The sequence below is a fragment of the Mesoplodon mirus genome (assembly GCF_964341445.2).
Source record: "Mesoplodon mirus genome assembly, chromosome: 15".
Lineage (NCBI taxonomy): Eukaryota > Metazoa > Chordata > Mammalia > Artiodactyla > Ziphiidae > Mesoplodon > Mesoplodon mirus.
Genome location: NC_138991.1, coordinates 75,310,567 through 75,327,815, shown reverse-complemented (window position 1 = coordinate 75,327,815; position 17,249 = coordinate 75,310,567). Strand labels below are relative to the sequence as shown.

At 38.6% G+C, this 17,249-nt stretch overlaps 1 protein-coding gene and 1 pseudogene across 2 annotated transcripts; both read left to right on the top strand.

The window, feature by feature from the left end:
• Positions 1–3,660: 3,660 nt before the first annotated feature.
• LOC309816932 (large ribosomal subunit protein uL6-like) lies at positions 3,661–4,255 on the top strand (annotated as a pseudogene). Its single transcript has one exon. The product of its transcript is annotated as a large ribosomal subunit protein uL6-like (transcript).
• A 2,673-nt stretch (positions 4,256–6,928) lies between these two features.
• LOC309816777 (V-type proton ATPase subunit G 1-like) lies at positions 6,929–11,509 on the top strand (the record flags this gene model as incomplete). Its single annotated transcript, XM_082644548.1, is given in 4 exon segments — positions 6,929–6,946; positions 11,045–11,092; positions 11,096–11,113; positions 11,117–11,509. Coding segments are annotated over 4 exon segments (414 nt in total). The 3' UTR covers positions 11,447–11,509.
• Between the last annotated feature and the right edge of the window lie 5,740 nt (positions 11,510–17,249).

Genomic DNA, 17,249 nt, shown 5'->3' with positions numbered 1-17,249 from the left:
AGGAAATAAAGGAAGGATAGTGTTTGTAGAAACAAAGCCAAAGCCTGTATCATCTGAGGACCAATGAGACAGATGGCATGGAGATGGAGTTAGCCTAGCATGTTGATATGTGGTGAACAAGCCCATGAGACCGAGGTTGATGGAACATATTCAAGTGAGTGGGAATCTCTATGCTTGACAGGGTAGGGCAGGGCCAACACTGAGACGTCTGATGGCAAAACAAAAAAGTCTTGGTTTGTAATTGTCCTAAAGATGTCAGTCATTGCCTTGAGCCTACAATCCCTCTTGAAAAAGCCCACCCATGTCCACAGTACTGTTGAAGAAGTGGCTGTGTTGGGGCAGATGACCCTACTTCTGAGGCAACATCTGATTTTCATGGAGCTGACACCTGCCCTAGGTGGGATAATCAGATTCTGGTGTTTTGAATTTTCCCCCTGGCATTTGGACCTAGGGCACTAAGAGACTGAATTAGAGTAGAGACAGGGCAAGGGTTCTGTTCCCTTAGTAAGCTGCAGCCATGTGCCAACACAGCACATTAAGGCATCGTAGAAAATATTAACTGCAGCAAAAAAGATGAGTACAAGTGCTAGGAGAATCAGAGAAGAGAGCCTATGTGACCCCAACACATTTAAGGTGACTTTCTAATTCTCCCAAGGCCATGGTGTACCTCTGGAATTTAAGTCTTTTGTAAACTTTCCATCTAAGTTAATTTGAATGGGTTTCTCCTCCTTGGAAATCGAGGACCGTTAACTAAAACAAGATGGTAACCACTAACTTGCATATTTCCAGTGCTCTGATTCTCAGTCCTCTGGGTTGAAGTCAGTTGGTGATCCCCAGAAGAAAGCCTTGAGACAAGAATCATGTTCAAATGGTTTATTCAGGAAGGGCTTCAGGGAGACCTTAAAGGAATGGGGGAAACTTGATGGGGAAGGGAAGGAAACCAAGCTGGTGGTGAATTCACATCCATCGATGGGGTCTACAGAGGGCGCTGCAGCGGAAGTCCCGCCTCAGGGCTTCTCCTCTTCCCTCCCGCAACGAGACCGGCTTCCCCTCTCCCTTTACTGCCCTGCACTGTGGCTGGCAGGCAGAGGTAGATTAGGCAAATCATGGCCGTCCACTCGTGTACAGTCCACTTGAGGGAGACAAACTTGCAAACACATATAGGCGACTAGAAACATAGTTGCTGGTGGTGGAGAATAAGAAAATCTACATCCAAAGGAAGTTCTCTGCAAACAGTGAATGATTTAACATGGATGAGCCATGCTCCCCCTCAAACATATTAGAATCACTCAGCAACATAAACATGGTTGATTTCCTCCCAGGTACTATTTTTAAAAATCTCTTCCAGAAAAGAGAAGTTCCTGGAAAATGACTGTTGAAGGAAAGTGGTTATAACCTGGCTGGAGCCCAGTTTATACTCCGCAGCCTTGACCCGAGAAAGAGAGTAGTAAATATCAAACCCAACGGCTTGGTAATATTCCATTGTACATATACATCTCCTTTATCCATTCGCCTGTCGATGGACACTTAGGTTGCTTCCATGTCCTGGCTGTTTTAAATAGACCTGCAATGAACATTGTGGTATATGTATCTTTTTGAATCATGGTTTTCTCAGGGTATATGTCCAGTAGTGGGATTGCTGGGTTATATGGTAGTTCTATTTTTAGTTTTTTATATATACACTACCAAGTGTAAAATAGATAGCTAGTGGGAAGCAGCTGCATAGCACAGGGAAGTCAGCTCGGTGCTTTGTGACCTCCTAGAGGAGTGGGATAGGGAGGGTGGGAGGGAGAGGCAAGAGGGAGGGGATATGGGGATATATGTATACATATAGCTGATACACTTTGTTATACAGCAGAAATGAACACAACATTGTAAAGCAATTATACTCCAATAAAGATGTTAAAAAAAAAAGAAGCAACTTGGTAAGACTGTTGTATGTTTTTCTTTTCCCCATGAAGGTATGTTTACTCATTCAGGGACTAGAAAGATAACTGTTTAAAGTATGTTTGGTCCCGGGGTCGAGCTGCCAGGAAAACAGTGGGCATTTGCTTGTGATAATGTTTTTTTTTTTTTTTTTTCTTTTCCCAGTATGGTCTCTATTTAGTGCAGGGTTGGTGAAAGTGTGGACCAGTATCCACAAGGCTTTCAGGAACCTTAAACTGATAAAGCACAAAGCTTTCTCTTTATTATGAGCAAATGATGTACCATAAGATATCATTTCATATTTTATACATATAGGCAAGTGCTACATACTAGTGAGTATATGAGGAATTAACTTTTACTAAAATTTAGTATTCATACTTTTTTTTTTTTTGGCTGTTCCTCGTGGCATGCAGGATCTTAGTTCCCTGAACAGGGATTGAACCCGTACCCCCTGCATTGGGATTGCAGAGTCTTAACCACTGGACTGCCAGGGAAGTCCCTCATATGTTTTAAATAGCACGATATTGGAGTTTAATAAGAACAGTTAAGTCAGGGTTCCAATGGAAGTTGGCTTCCGCTGAATTTTTCACAACACTGGAAAACGTGCACTGCTGCTGTGCACAGGCGGGGAGTATGCACTCCCACAAGGCTTGGTGGAAACACTGATCAGTGCATCCCTAGGGGTGTTCTCTATGGTTTTTAATTGCTGTTTTCTTTGCTTTCTAATCATCAGTCATTGTTAGTTCAAATTTGTCTTCATCTACTTTCCTCCATAGTTGGTTAAACTTCTTATGTGGAAAAATGCTGTTTTAGTATGGGTTTCCCCAGTAGACTCTGAGATAAGGGTGTGAATGCAAGTAGTTTATCTGGGGGACAATCCCAGGAACCACTGGAAGGCAAGTGGAGAAGGAGACAAGGAAGGAAAGAAAACCAATCAAAGGGTGTGCAAATGAGCAGAATTCCTGATGTGGGCAGCTGGGCCTCAGGACTCTGGAGACTCTCAGGAGACTTTGCATAACATGCCTCAGTGTTCCCCCACCTGAGAGGTGAGGTTTGGGGTATTTATCCAACATTTTCCATTGGATGACTGTTGAGGGCTGTTTCTGGAGGCATTGATTCACAGATACCTCCAGCCTGCATGCTGGATCATGCACCTGCAGCCAGAGAAAGCCCTCCAGGAGAGTGGCAAGAGGTTTATAAGAGGCTGTCAGTGAGGAGAAGAGTTGGAAGAGAGGACCAGCAGGAACTGGGCAGGACACAGTTCCTCTGACAGCGTCTACCTGGGATGCAAATGTCCATGAACAGTATTGGAGGCCCATCGGTGTCTAACCACGTGACTTTAGAACACACGTGTGTTGCATTCAATGCACTATATAAGACCCAATTGCTAAGTCGTCAGGGAGAACCTTATGTTAAGAATGCAATCTTAAAGTTGAAACCCAGAGGATGGGAAGAAGCCAGCCATGTGAAGAGGGGAGAGTGGTCCTGAAGTCTTCTGCATCCATTTTCCCATTGAAATTCTGAGTCGAAACAAGGAAATTTAAATCCTTGATTGCTTGAACAGTGATTCTTAGCAATCACATTCTCATTCAGAGTAAAATTATTTTTAGCCCTCCTGCAGGATAAACTTTCAGATTTTCTATTTGCTACCATTTCAACATCATGTTTCTCTCCTCTAGTCAATTTCTCTTTGTCCACCCATTAGTCCAATGTCCTAATCCCACTCTTTTTGCCGTATCTACTGCAAGAATGAAGACCATTCTCAAAATCAGACTGTCAACATTCCAGAAAATGTCGACATCACTCTGAAGGGATGCACAATTATTGAGAAGGGCCCAGAGGCACCCTGTGGAGGGACTTCAATCATATTAATGTAGAACTCAGTCTCCTGGGAAAGAAAAAAATGAGGCTCCGGGTTGACAAAGGGTGGGGAGATAGAAAGGAACTGGCAGTGGTGCACACTATCTGTAGTCGTGTACAGAACATGGTCAAGGGTGTCACACTGGGCTTCCATTTACAAGATGAGGTCTGTGTATGCTCACTTCCCCATCAACATCATTATTTAGGAGAATGGTTCTCTTGTTGAAGTCTGAAATTTGGGGGATGTGAAAAATACATCCACAGGGTTCAAATGAGGTCAGGCATTGCTTGTTTAGTATGTCAAGCCTAGAAAGATGAGTTCATTTTTGAAGGAAATGACATTGAACTTGTATCAAATTCAACTGCTTTGATTCGGCAAGTCAGAATACTTAAAAACAAGGATATCAGAAAACTTTCGGATGCTATCTCTGTTTCTGAAAAAGGAACAGTTCAGCAGACTGATGAATAAGGTCTACATTGTCCAGCTACAGAAGCAGCAGGATGCCAGATGATACTTCGGACTCATCTGTGACATTTTAAAGATGCAATAAAAGCTCTTGATTTGGGGAAAAATCCTAATCCTATCTTCACCGGCTGCTGCTTTGAGAGTTCCCATCTTCCATCCGAGATTTTTCTAATCTACTTCCTTAGAAAAAGAGACCTCTCATTGGAGACACAGAAATTTTCAGCCCCTTCTAAAGACAGTGGGGATGACAATCCAGATACCTGGGGCTGGACTTCTCAAAATTTTTGAGTTACCAGCTTCCCCACTTTGTCCTGCCTCTCAGCTGAAAGGTAATTCCATATCTCTCAGACACTAATCCTGAAGTTTGTCTTAGGATCTCAGTATTCTGTAAGTAATCGTGTGGCATTGAGAAGGACTTAAATGAGTTTATGATTTTTTTCTTGCTGTGGAGTCACTGTCAAAATTGTCTGAGTCACACTTCTCTTCTTTGCAATGTAATACACTCCCAAGGGACATGGGACTTCATCTTGAGCACGTGCAGTAAGTAGTGCTAGAAAGAAGACTAAAAACTATATATGTGTGTATATATATATATATATATATATATATATATATATATATATATATATAAATATAAAAGAAGCCATCTCAGATCTCACTTCTTAACAGATTTCCTGAAATCTTATCAATGGCAACAGCATCACTTATCAACATGCAATGGCAGGGTCCCCTTAAATCATACTCCTCCATTGGTGGCACGGTCCTTTTGGGGTGTCTCTGGTAGTTCCAACTTTTGAAAGAATTGTTTTCTCCCATATGTATTTGGAGTTTTTGTCTTGTTTGCACATGACTGTATTCTATCTTCCAAAGCTTTCTCACAACTTTTGTTCCTCTCTGATGGAAAAGCTTATATTTTTCTGCACTATGATGGATTATTTTCATCAAGTTTTCTTTCATTGCATGGGCTGTATGATGGAAGTAGACATCTGTACTCAGTCTGTAATTCGATACAATTTTAAATAGCCCTTTATATATGACCTATCTGTTTTTATATCCGGCAACACAAAGTTAGCTCTCAATTAAGGCTGAATGAATTAAAAATTTAAATCATTGCTTTGTAAGAAGGTCCAACTTAATCATCCATATGCAAATTTTAAGTATGTGTGTTAAAGGAATTCTAGGTATCTGGTTTTCTGACCTTGTATCTTAAATCTTTTATCAACTTAGTTGCATTGTTTATGTAGTGCTGCGTAGCAAGGAAGAAAAAGTACAGTAAGTCCCCTACATATGAATGAGTTCCATTCTGAGAGTGCTTTCGTAAGTCCAATTTGTTCGTAAGTTCAGCAAAGTTAGCCTAGGTACCCAACTAACACAATCAGCTATAAAGTACTGTACTGTAATAGGTTTATAATACTTTTCACACAAATAATGCATAAAAAACAAACAAACACAAAATAGGTTTACAATACTTTTAACACAAGTATACATAAAAAACAAACACAAGAAATAAAACATTTTTAATCTTACAATACAGTACCTTGAAAAGTACAGCTGGCATACAGGGGCTGGCATCAAGTGAATAGTCAAGAAGAGTTACTGACTGGAGGAGGGAGAGGAGGTGGGAGATGGTAGAGCTGAAGGATCGTCAGCAATAGGAGACGGAGGGCAAGGTGCAATTTCACTCATGCCTGACGTGGATGACACAGGTTCTGGTTCCTTGCTGGATTCAATTCTATCTACCCTCTTGAAGAAACGATCCAGTGATGTCTGGGTAGTAGCTCTTTTTTTCCTTGTCATAGATGACACGGTAGCACTGGATTGCATTTCCTTCATTATGAATCTCTTCAGTTCTTCAGTTACTATAAGAAGGAGTGACACCTACCATCTTTTCACCTCTCTCCACTCTCTCAATTATTTCCACTTTTGTTTCCATCGTTATCGCTTAGTGCTTCTTAGTAGTGCCAGCTACATCACTGCTGTTTTTACACTTGCTTCTGCACATCCTAGGCTTAAAATAAAGATATTGTAGTACTGTACTTTATACAGTACTGTGCAGTAAAGTACACGAAAGCACAACCACTTGTAGAGGATGCACATATGTGACAATGTACACCAGACACGTGTACTAACTTACGTGTTTGGATATGTGAACGCACGTTCACATCTTTGGAAGTTTGCAACTTGAAGGTTCCTATGTAGGGGACTTACTGTAATATATAAACATATCATCCCATGACTACAACAGAAAAATAAAACCGTCTAAAGCTATAAACCAGTATTTTAATCTGCATATAAATCCTGCTTAAAACTTGTCCTCCAGTGTTTTGCTTTTCAGCCTTTTAAAAAATTACTTCTAGTGACAGCAAACTCATTATCCCCTCAAGAAGCAATCCAAACCAGTTTCAGAAAGTTCTAATCATTAAAGGAAAAAAAAAAAGCCTTCAGCAGCCAAATGATAGACAAGTGTAAGCACTGTGTTAAAAAAATTGGATAGCTTTCAGTGTCAGTCACCTTGATTAAGAGAACTCTGCAAACCACATTAGTGATCCCAGTCGATAAAAAAAATTGATATTGAACCTCTACATACCTTGGCATTTGTAAGTCCTCATCCCCTATCCAACATTTGTTTATTCAGCAAATGTGTACCCATTTGGGTAACTCTCTTGTTAATATACTATGAATGACTATGATTCAGTAAGTACATTGTTCAGAATATATTTATTCTACTTTCAACTTGCAGCTCAGATAAATCACCATGACCCAAAGTATTTTTCTAGTTCTTCTGCAGTGGTCATGTTGCCCTAAAAGATTCTTCAAGCCATTCGCTCTCCATGAGTGATATAGCATATGTCCCTATTACCTGACTTCAATTATAGTGTTGGAATCTTACCCAGGTCTTATATGATGATCCCTTTGGAGCAGGATCCAAAATATATCCTTATTTGTCTTGTTCAATGTCATATCAAAGGAGATCATCAAGGTAAGTCTTGAGATATTGCCTTATCAACAATTTGGCTGGCATGATCAATATCCAAGTTTAATCCCCAAGTGACACATGGAGGGGTAAGGAATATTCTAAGCCTCCTTGACATTCCTGACATTGATTGCTACCACTGCCTTCACTCCAGTCCTCTCCATGTCTAATCTGGATGACTGCCGTAGCTTATTGTGCCCTCAGCCTTGCCATATCTCCCATCCCTTCCCACCTGAAGCCAGAATGCTCCTCTTAAGTGCACACTGATCATGTCAACTCTGTTGCTTAATTGCCTTGTTACCTTCTCCATAAAACTCAGACTCATTATGGAATACAAAACCTGTGCCAACTTCTCCCACCTCAGCTCTTGTCTCGATCTTTCTATCTTCCAACAATGTGGGATTATCTTTGATCCTGGACAATGGATGCTCCCTGCTGACTCTCCTCCTCCCTGTCTTTGGCTGCACCCCTCCCTCAGAGTGAAGCCCTACCGCGTAGCCTTCAGGAAGCTTCTTTTCCTGACTCTTTCTCCCCCAGCAGGATAGGTTTGTGTTCTGTCCAACCAGTTCTGTTGCAGACTGAGCTTATCTCAAATGCTAGACCTAATCACTCTGTATTGTCATTGTTTTCTAGTCTGTATCCTCCCCAAACCTGGAGCTCTTGGTGACAAGAGGCTGGGTCTTTTGTATCTATAACATCAGGTTGTAACAGGTAGTTGTCTCCTGTTGCAAATTCGTGATGAATGATGGTGATCCAGCTCAGAAGTGAATAAAAATTTGGAAAACGTAATCGTGCTTCTGAGGACCATTTTAGGGAATATTTCTTTGAGTGGACTCTGAAGTAGCTGAGTAATGATTGCTTTTAATGGAAGCACTAAAATATGAATAATGGTAATCTCTGATGGGTTTTCCCTGGTTTATGTTTTTGCCTTAATTTTTATATTCTCAGAATTCTCTATAGGGAGCCATATAGGTTACATTTATAATCAAGAATGAAGGTTAAAAAACAGTATATATTATTATTATTATTTAATTTTATTGAAGTGTAGTTGATTTACAATGTTGTGTTAATTTCTGCTGTACAGCAAAGTGAATCAGTTATACATATATATTCTTTTTCATATTCTTTTCCATTATGGTTTATCACAGGATATTGAATATAGTTCCCTGTGCTATACAGTAGGACCTTGTTGTTTATCCAAAAAGAACAGTATATATTACTTTGTATTTGTATTGTACCTTTATGGCAAATGTATGCAGAGCAAGATAACTGGAATAAAAAGTCCTCAAGAGGGTAATTGGTTTTCTCTAGGGCTGGAATAATGGGTGACTGTTTTTCTTTTTCTCCTAATTTGAAGGTTTTTTTTTTTCTGTATGATTATGTGTTCCTTTTATAAGAAAAATTATTAAAAATAAATATAAAAATTAAATAAATGACATGATGATTGAAAATATGAGCAAATAATCAAACTACCACTTATCAAGAGATCACTGAATTTAACAAATCAACTTATTGTCAAGGTATTTAGCTATTATTTAGAGAACCCATGGAAAATAATATAAATATTGCAGTCTTTTAAAATGGAGGAAAATATGACTCTGGAAATCATAACTGGAAAATTTGTTTTAGACCTTTTGGAAGTTAAGCATATCATTGGTTTGGGAGCAGAACCTCAGTCGAGTTATGAATTATAGAGGTGGCTTTTAATGGAACATAACTATCCATTTCTGTTGCCAAATCAATTATCCTTTAGTACACAATACACCGGAGATTAAAATCCCACACATTCAGCAAAATATTTACTGTGAAGCAGTGTAAATAGATTTAGTCGTAATTTATACAAGTGCGTATTTATAGGTAGAACATAAATGTTTGAAAAAATGGCAATGAGAGAAAGGAAGAACCAACGTTATTTTAGAATATTATTTCCTTTGAGTTTCTTCTTTAATTCCTTATGCTTTGCATTTATTATGTGTTAAAACTCAACACTCCTCCAATATTTATAAGCCAGGTTAGCTTCCCCTCACTTGATTTGGTAAGAGCTGAGTAAATCAGTTACATGTGGTTATTTATTAAAAAGAAGATTAGATACAGTTTTTGTCATCACTATTTCACTTTTGTGAGCAAAGTAATGTTAAGTTCTTAGAGGTTCTTTTATATCACCAATTATCATGAGATGAAAATATGATTTACTAACTTGATTAATAATTTTCATGTATAAGTAAAGGTCAGAGTTGATACTTCTAAAGGTAGCTTGTATCATTCAATCCTGATCTGAAAATTAAACCCTGAAAGCTACACAAATGCAAATATTTAGACAGAGAAGGACAGTAATACTTAAATGAAAGATGGAAACATATATGTATTTAGCACATTATAGTGTGACAGATAGTAAGCAGAGCAATTGCCTACAATATATTATCCCATTGAGTCCTCACCACAAACCTACAGATAAGTCTATTAGTCAGGGTAGTCAATAGTCTGTAATCTTAGCTGTTTATAAACCACCATATCCACTGACAGGCAGCTCTGGGCCCTGTTTCATCTCTCCTTGGCTGACAGCGTAGCCAGCAGCAGCAGGGAGAGAAAGAGACCTAGGAAGTCTCAAACCTGAAACTCAAAGCTCGAGCCTGGAAATGGCAAACATCACTTCTGCTCCCAACTCATTGTTCACAGCTAATCACCTGGCACCACCCAACCACAAGGGGGCAGAGCAGGGAGTGCAACCCCGCAATGTATCCAGAAGTGGAAGGAACAGGCAATATTTGGTGAATAGTACTAATCACTACTATAGTAAATGTGTGCCCCTATTTTACACACAAAGAAACAGAGGGAAGTTAAATAACTTGTCAAGTCACATAGCTAGTAAGTGAAAGAGTTAAGATGTTATTAAAGAACCAAGCATGAAGTGAACAGTATTTTTATGGCAAATTCTGAGCCTACCAATTCTATGTCACATAGAAGGACACAGGAATATTAGAGAGTGAACAGGGATTAGCAGATTTCCCTTGCTTTCACTTTTGTGAACTTGAAATCCTTTGGCTATATTTCCAGCTGCCTACCTCAAAAGCTAGAGATCAAAAGTATTGCCTTTCTGTTACCAGAGCTGAGTTCCTTATGAAATGTTATGGCCCTTGGAGTTCTTCGGATAATTTATTGAAGATAAAGAGAAATGTGACTTGAAATCCCTTGGAAGATGTTAGCAATGTGAAGCCAAATGAACCACAGGAAGAGGCCGTACTGTCAATCCAACTTGCCTCAGTGGTGTGCATTCTTCATGAAGATGAATTATAGACAGGGCTGGTGCATGCACAGCTGCAGGGGGCACTGCTCACATAGGATTCTATGTTGATGCTGCCTCCTGGACTTATGAAATGCATTGGTCAAAGAAAATCTTTCTTCCTAAGAGGCAAATGTCATACTTTTCCTCCATTTCAGCTCCTCTACTCGGTAGTATTTCACTACTTATGAGTAGCTGTTGGGAGAGAATACATTATCAGTAAAGTCTTGAGGAGTCTACAAAGTTTGAGCTTCCATTGAGGGTTCAGCCAATGGAAACTCTTCCTATCATTTTCCTTTTAGCATTTGACATCTTGTGATCTACAGCACTTGCTTGTAGGTACTAAAGAATCTCTACTTCCCTAGATATTCCAGCACCAAATAAACAGCAAATTTACATTGCTTCTACATAACACCCAGAAATGGTCTCTGCCTTGCTGTACATTAATACTCTGGGGTGCTTTCAAAAAATCCCCTTGGGGCTTCCCTGGGAATCCAGTGGTTAAGACTTTGCCTTCACCGCAGCTATGGCCAGTTAGTCGCAGGGCATCCAGCAGCTGCTCCAGGCCGAGAAGCGGGCTGCCGGGTAGGTGTGCAAGGCCCGCAAGTGAAAGAACCGGAGGCTGAAGCAGGCCAAAGAAGAAGCCCAGGCTGAAATTGAACAGTACCGCCTGCAGAGGGAGAAGGAGTTCAAGGCCAAGGAAGCTGCGGCTCTGGGATCCCACGGCAGTTGCAGCACTGAAGTGGAGGAGGACACCCAGGAGAAGATGACCATCCTTCAGACCTATTTCCGGCAGAACAGGGATGAAGTCCTGGATAACCTCTTGGCCTTTGTCTGTGACATCCGGCCAGAAATCCATGAGAATTACCACATAAATGGAGGGGAAGAGCAAAAGCGCTGTGCCGTGGATTGGCATTTTAGATGCCTTCATAGAATATGAGGCTTTAACAAGGCTTGGGTTATATTCTTGTGAAAAGGCATTAAATTATGTCTGTATATTTAAAAAAAAGACACAAAACATTTTTTTAAAGATCCCGCAACATGTGGGATCCTCCCGGACCGGGGAACGAACCCATGTCCCCTGCATCGGCAGGTGAACTCTCAACCACTGAACCACCAGGGGGTAGGGGGTGCAAGTTCAATCACTGATCGCAGAGCTAAGATCCCACAAGCCTTGGGGCCAAAAACCAAAACATAAAACAGAAGCAGTGATCCACCAGAGGGCAGACAGCAGAAGCAAGAAGAACTAATAACCTGCAGCCTGTGGAACAACAAAAAAGAAACATTCACAGACAGATAGACAAGATGAAAAGGCAGAGGGCTACATACCAGATGAAGGAACAAGATGAAACCCCAGGAAAACAACTAAATGAAGTGGAGATAGGCAGCCTTCCAGAAAAAGAATTCAGAATAATGAGAGTGAAGATAATCCAGGACCTTGGGAAAAGAATGGAGGTAAAGAACAAGAAGATGCAAGAAATGTTTAATAAAGACCTAGAAGAATTAAAGAACAAACAAACAGCGATGAACAATACAATAACTTAAATGAAAACTACACTAGAAGGAATCAATAGTAGAATACCTGAGGCAGAAGAACGGATAAGTGACCTGGAAGACAGAATGGTGGAATTCACTGCTGCAAAAGAGAATAAAGAAAAAAGAATAAAAAGAAATGAATACAGCATAAGAGACATCTGGGACAACATTAAATGCAATAACATTCACATTATAGGGGTGAGAAGAGAGAGAGAAAGGACTCAAGAAAATATTTGAAGAGATTACAGTTGGAAACTTCCCTAACATAGGAAAGGAAATAGCCACCCAAGTCCAGAAAGTGCAGAGTCTCATACAAGATAAACCCAAGGAGAAACACGCCAAGACACATAGGAATCAAACTGGCAAAAACAAAAGACAAATAAAAATTATTGAAAACATCAAGGGAAAAAGGACAAGTAACATACAGGGGAACTCCCATAAGGTTAACAGCTGATTTCTCAGCAGAAATTCTACAAGCCAGAAGGGAGTGGCAAGATATACTTAAAGTGATAAAAGGAAAGAGCCTACAACCAAGATTACTCTACCCTGCAAGGATCTCATTCAGATTCCATGGAGAAATCAATAGCTTTAGAGACAAGCAAAAGCTAAGAGAATTCAACACCACCAAATCAGCTTTACAACAAATGCTAAAGGAACTTCTCTATGTGGGAAACTCAAGAGAAGAAAAGGAATTACAAAAACAAACTCAAAACAATTAAGAAAATGTTCATAGGAAAATACATATTGATAATTACCTTAAATGTGAATGGATTAAATGCTCCAACCAAAAGACACAGGCTTGCTGAATGGATACAAAAGCAAGACCCATATATAAGCTGTCTACAAGAGACCCACTTAAGACCTAGGGACACATACAGACTGAAAGTAAGGGGATGGAAAAAGATATTCCATGCAAATGGAAATCAAAAGAAAGCTGGAGTAGCAATACTCATGTCAGATAAAATAGACTTTAAAATAAAGACTGTTATTAGAGATAAGGAGGGACACTACATAATGATCAAACGATCAATCAAAGAAGAAGATATAACAATTATAAATATATATGCACCCAACATAGGAGCACCTCAATACATAAGGCAACTGCTAACAGCTATAAAAGAGGAAATCAACAGTAACACAATAATAGTGGGAGACTTTAACACGTCACTTAAACCAATGGACAGATCATCCAAAATGAAAAGAAATATGGAAACAGAAGCTTTAAATGACACAATAGACCAGATAGATTTAATTGATATTTAAAGGACATTCCATCCAAAAATAGCATATTACACTTTCTTCTCCAGTGAACCCAGAACATTCTCCAGGATACATAACATCTTTGGTCACACATCAAGCCTCAGTAAATTTAAGAAAACTGAGATAATATCAAGAATCTTTTCTGACCACAACACTATGAGATTAGAAATGAATTACAGGGAAAAAAATGTAAAAAACACAAAAACATGGAGGCTAAACAATACATTACTAAATAAGAAAGAGATCACTGAAGAAATCAAAGAGGAAATCAAAATATACCAGAGACAAAGGACAATGAAAACACAACGATCTAAAACTTATGGGTTGCAGCAAAAGCAATTCTAAGAGGGAAGTTTATAACTATACAAGCCTACCTCAAGAAGCAAAAAAAATCTCAAATAAGCAATCTAACCTTACACCTAAAGCAACTAGAGAAAGAAGAACAAACAAAACCCAAAGTTAGCAGGAGGAAAGAAATCATAAGATCAGAGTAGAAATAAATGAAATACAGACAAAGAAAACAATAGCAAAGATCAATAAAACTAAAAGCGGGTTCTTTGAGAAGATAAAAAACATTGATAAACCATTAGCCAGATTCATCAGGAAAAAGAGGGAGAGGACTCAAATCAATAAAATTAGAAATGAAAAAGGAGAAGTTACAAGAGACACCACCAAAATATAAAACATCCTAAGAGACTACTACAAGCAACTCTATGCCAATAAAATGGACAACCTGGAAGAAATGGAAAAATTCTTAGAAAAGTATAAGCTTCCAAGACTGAACCAGGAAGAAATAGAAAATATGAACAGACCAATCACAAGTAATGAAATTGAAACTGTGATGAAAAATATTCCAACAAACAAAAGTCCAGGACCAGATGGCTTCACAGGTGAATTCTATCAAACATTTAGAGAAGAGCTAACACCCATCCTTCTCAAACTCTTCCAAAAAATTACAGAGGAAGGAACACTCCCAAACTCATTCTATGAGGCCATCATCCCCCTGATACCAAAACCAGACAAAAGATACTACATAAAAAGAAAATTACAGACCAATATCACTGATGAATATAAATGCAAAAATCCTCAACAAAATAGTAGCAAACAGAATCCAACAACACATTAAAAGGATCATACACCATGATCAGGTGGGAATTATCCCAGTGATGCAAGTATTCTTCAATATACACAAATCAATCAATGTGATACACCATATTAACAAACTGAAGAATAAAAACCATATGATCATCTCAATAAATGCAGAAAAAGCGTTTGACAAAATTCAACACCCATTTATGATAAAAACTATCCAGAAAGTGGGCATAGAGGGAACCTACCTCAACACAGTAAAGGCCATATATGACAAACCCATAGCAAACATCATTCTCAATGGTGAAAAACTGAAAGCATTTCCTCTAAGATCAGGAACAGGACAAGGGTGTCCACTCTCGCCACTATTATTCAACATAGTTTTGGAAGTCCTAGCCACAGCAAACAGAGAAGAAAAAGAAATAAAAAAATACAAATTGGAAAAGAAGAAGTAAAACTGTCACTGTTTGCAGATGACATGATACGATGCATAGAGAATCCTAAAGATGCCACCAGAAAACTACTAGAGCTAATCAATGAATTTGGTAAAGTTGCAGGATACAAAATTAATGCACAGAAATCTCCTGCATTCCTATACACTAATGATGAAAAATCTGAAAGAGAAATTAAGGATACACTCCCATTTACCACTGCAACAAAAAGAATAAAATACCTAGGAATAAACCTATCTAGGGAGACAAAAGACCCATATGCAGAAAACTATAAGACACTGATGAGAGAAATTAAAGATGATACCAACAGATGGAGAGATATACCATGTCCTTGGAATCAAGGAATCAATTTTGTGAAAATGACTATACTACCCAAAGCAATCTACAGATTCAATGCAATCCCTATCAAATTACCAATGGCATTTTTTACAGAACTAGAACAAAAAATGTTAAAATTTGTATGGAAACACAAAACACCCTGAATAGCCAAAACAATCTTGAGAAAGAAAAACGGAGCTGGAGGAATCAGGCTCCCTGGCTTCAGACTATACTACAAAGTGACAGTAATCAACACAATATGGTACTGGCACAAAAATGGAAATATAGATCAATGGAACAAGATAGAAAGCCCAGAGATAAAACCACACACCTATGGTCAACTAATCTATGACAAAGGAGGCAAGGATATACAATGGAGAAAAGACAGTCTCTTCAATAAATGGTGCTGGGAAAACTGGACAACTCCATGTAAAACAATGAAATTAGAACACTCCCTAACACCATACACAATAATAAACTCATAATGTATTAGAGACCTAAATGTAAGACCAGAAACTGTAAAACTCTTAGAGGAAAACATAGGAAGAACACACTTTGACATAAATCACAGCAAGATCTTTTTTGATCCACCTCCTATAGTAATGGAAATAAAAACAAAAATAAACAAATGGGACCTAATGAAACTTCAAAGCTTTTGCACAGCAAAGGAAACCATAAACAAGATGAAAAGACAACCCTCAGAATGGGAGAAAATATTTGCAAACAAATCAACAAAGGATTAATCTGCAAAATATATAAACAGCTCATGCAGCTCAATATTAAAGAAACAAACAACCCAATCCAAAAATGGGCAGAAGACCTAAATAGACATTTCTCCAAAGAAGACATGCAGATGGAAAGAAGCACATGAAAAGCTGCTCAACATCACTAATTATTAGAGAAATGCAAATCAAAACTACAATGAGGTATCACCTCACACCTGTTAGAATGGGCATCATCAGAAAATCTGAAAACAACAAATGCTGGAGAGGGTGTAGAGAAAAGGGAACCCTCTTGCACTTTTGGTGGGAATGTAAATTGATATAGCCCCTATGGAGAAGAGTATGGAAGTTCCTTAAAAAACTAAAAATAGAATTACCATATGATCCAGCAATCCCACTACTGGGCATATACCCAGAGAAAACCATAATTCAAAAGACACGTGCACCCCAATGTTCATTGCAGCACTACTTACAATAGCCAGGTCATGGAAGCAACCTAAATGCCCATCGTCAGACGAATAGATAAAGGAGATGTGGTACATATATACAATGGAATATTACTCAGCCATAAAAAGGAATGAAGTTGGGTCATTTGTAGAGATGTGGATGGATGTATAGACTGTCATACAGAGTGAAGTAAGTCAGAAAGGGAAAAACTAATATCATATATTAATGCATATATGTGGAACCTAGAAAAATGGTACAAATGAACCAGTTTGCAGGGTAGAAATTGAGACACAGATGTAGAGAACAAACATATGGACACCAAAGGGGGTAAGCAGCGGGGGAGTGGTGGTGGTGGTGTGATGAATTGGGCGATTGTGATTGACATGTATACACTGATGTGTATAAAATTGATGACTAATAAGAACCTGGTGCATATAAACAGACAAACAAACAAACAAAACAGAAGCAGTATTCTAACAAATTCCATGAAGAATTAATACAACGGTCCATATCAAAAAAATCTAAAAATAAAGTAACATTAAAATTCTAAAAAAAAAAAAAAAATCCCCTTGTCCATTTTCCACTGTTAGGATCTGATTTAATTAACCTGGGGTAGGGATTGTCTGAGAATATTTTACAAAGCTCCACAGATGGTTCTAACAGTAGCCTAGGTTTAGAACCACAGACCTAGGAAATAGTTAAAAAGTGTCCCAAGACAAGGTTATTACCGAAAAGTTCAATTTATTAGATTAGGAAAATGGGAAAACTGTAACATTGCTCTATCAAAAACAACAACAAAAAAGATAAATTGTGATAGAGGATTTGATTCCTCAACCTACCAAATTTGGTTTCTGGCCCACAATTTTGCCAAGGTCTACAAGTACTGCCACATTGCCAAATCCATCCTATCACTGGTTCT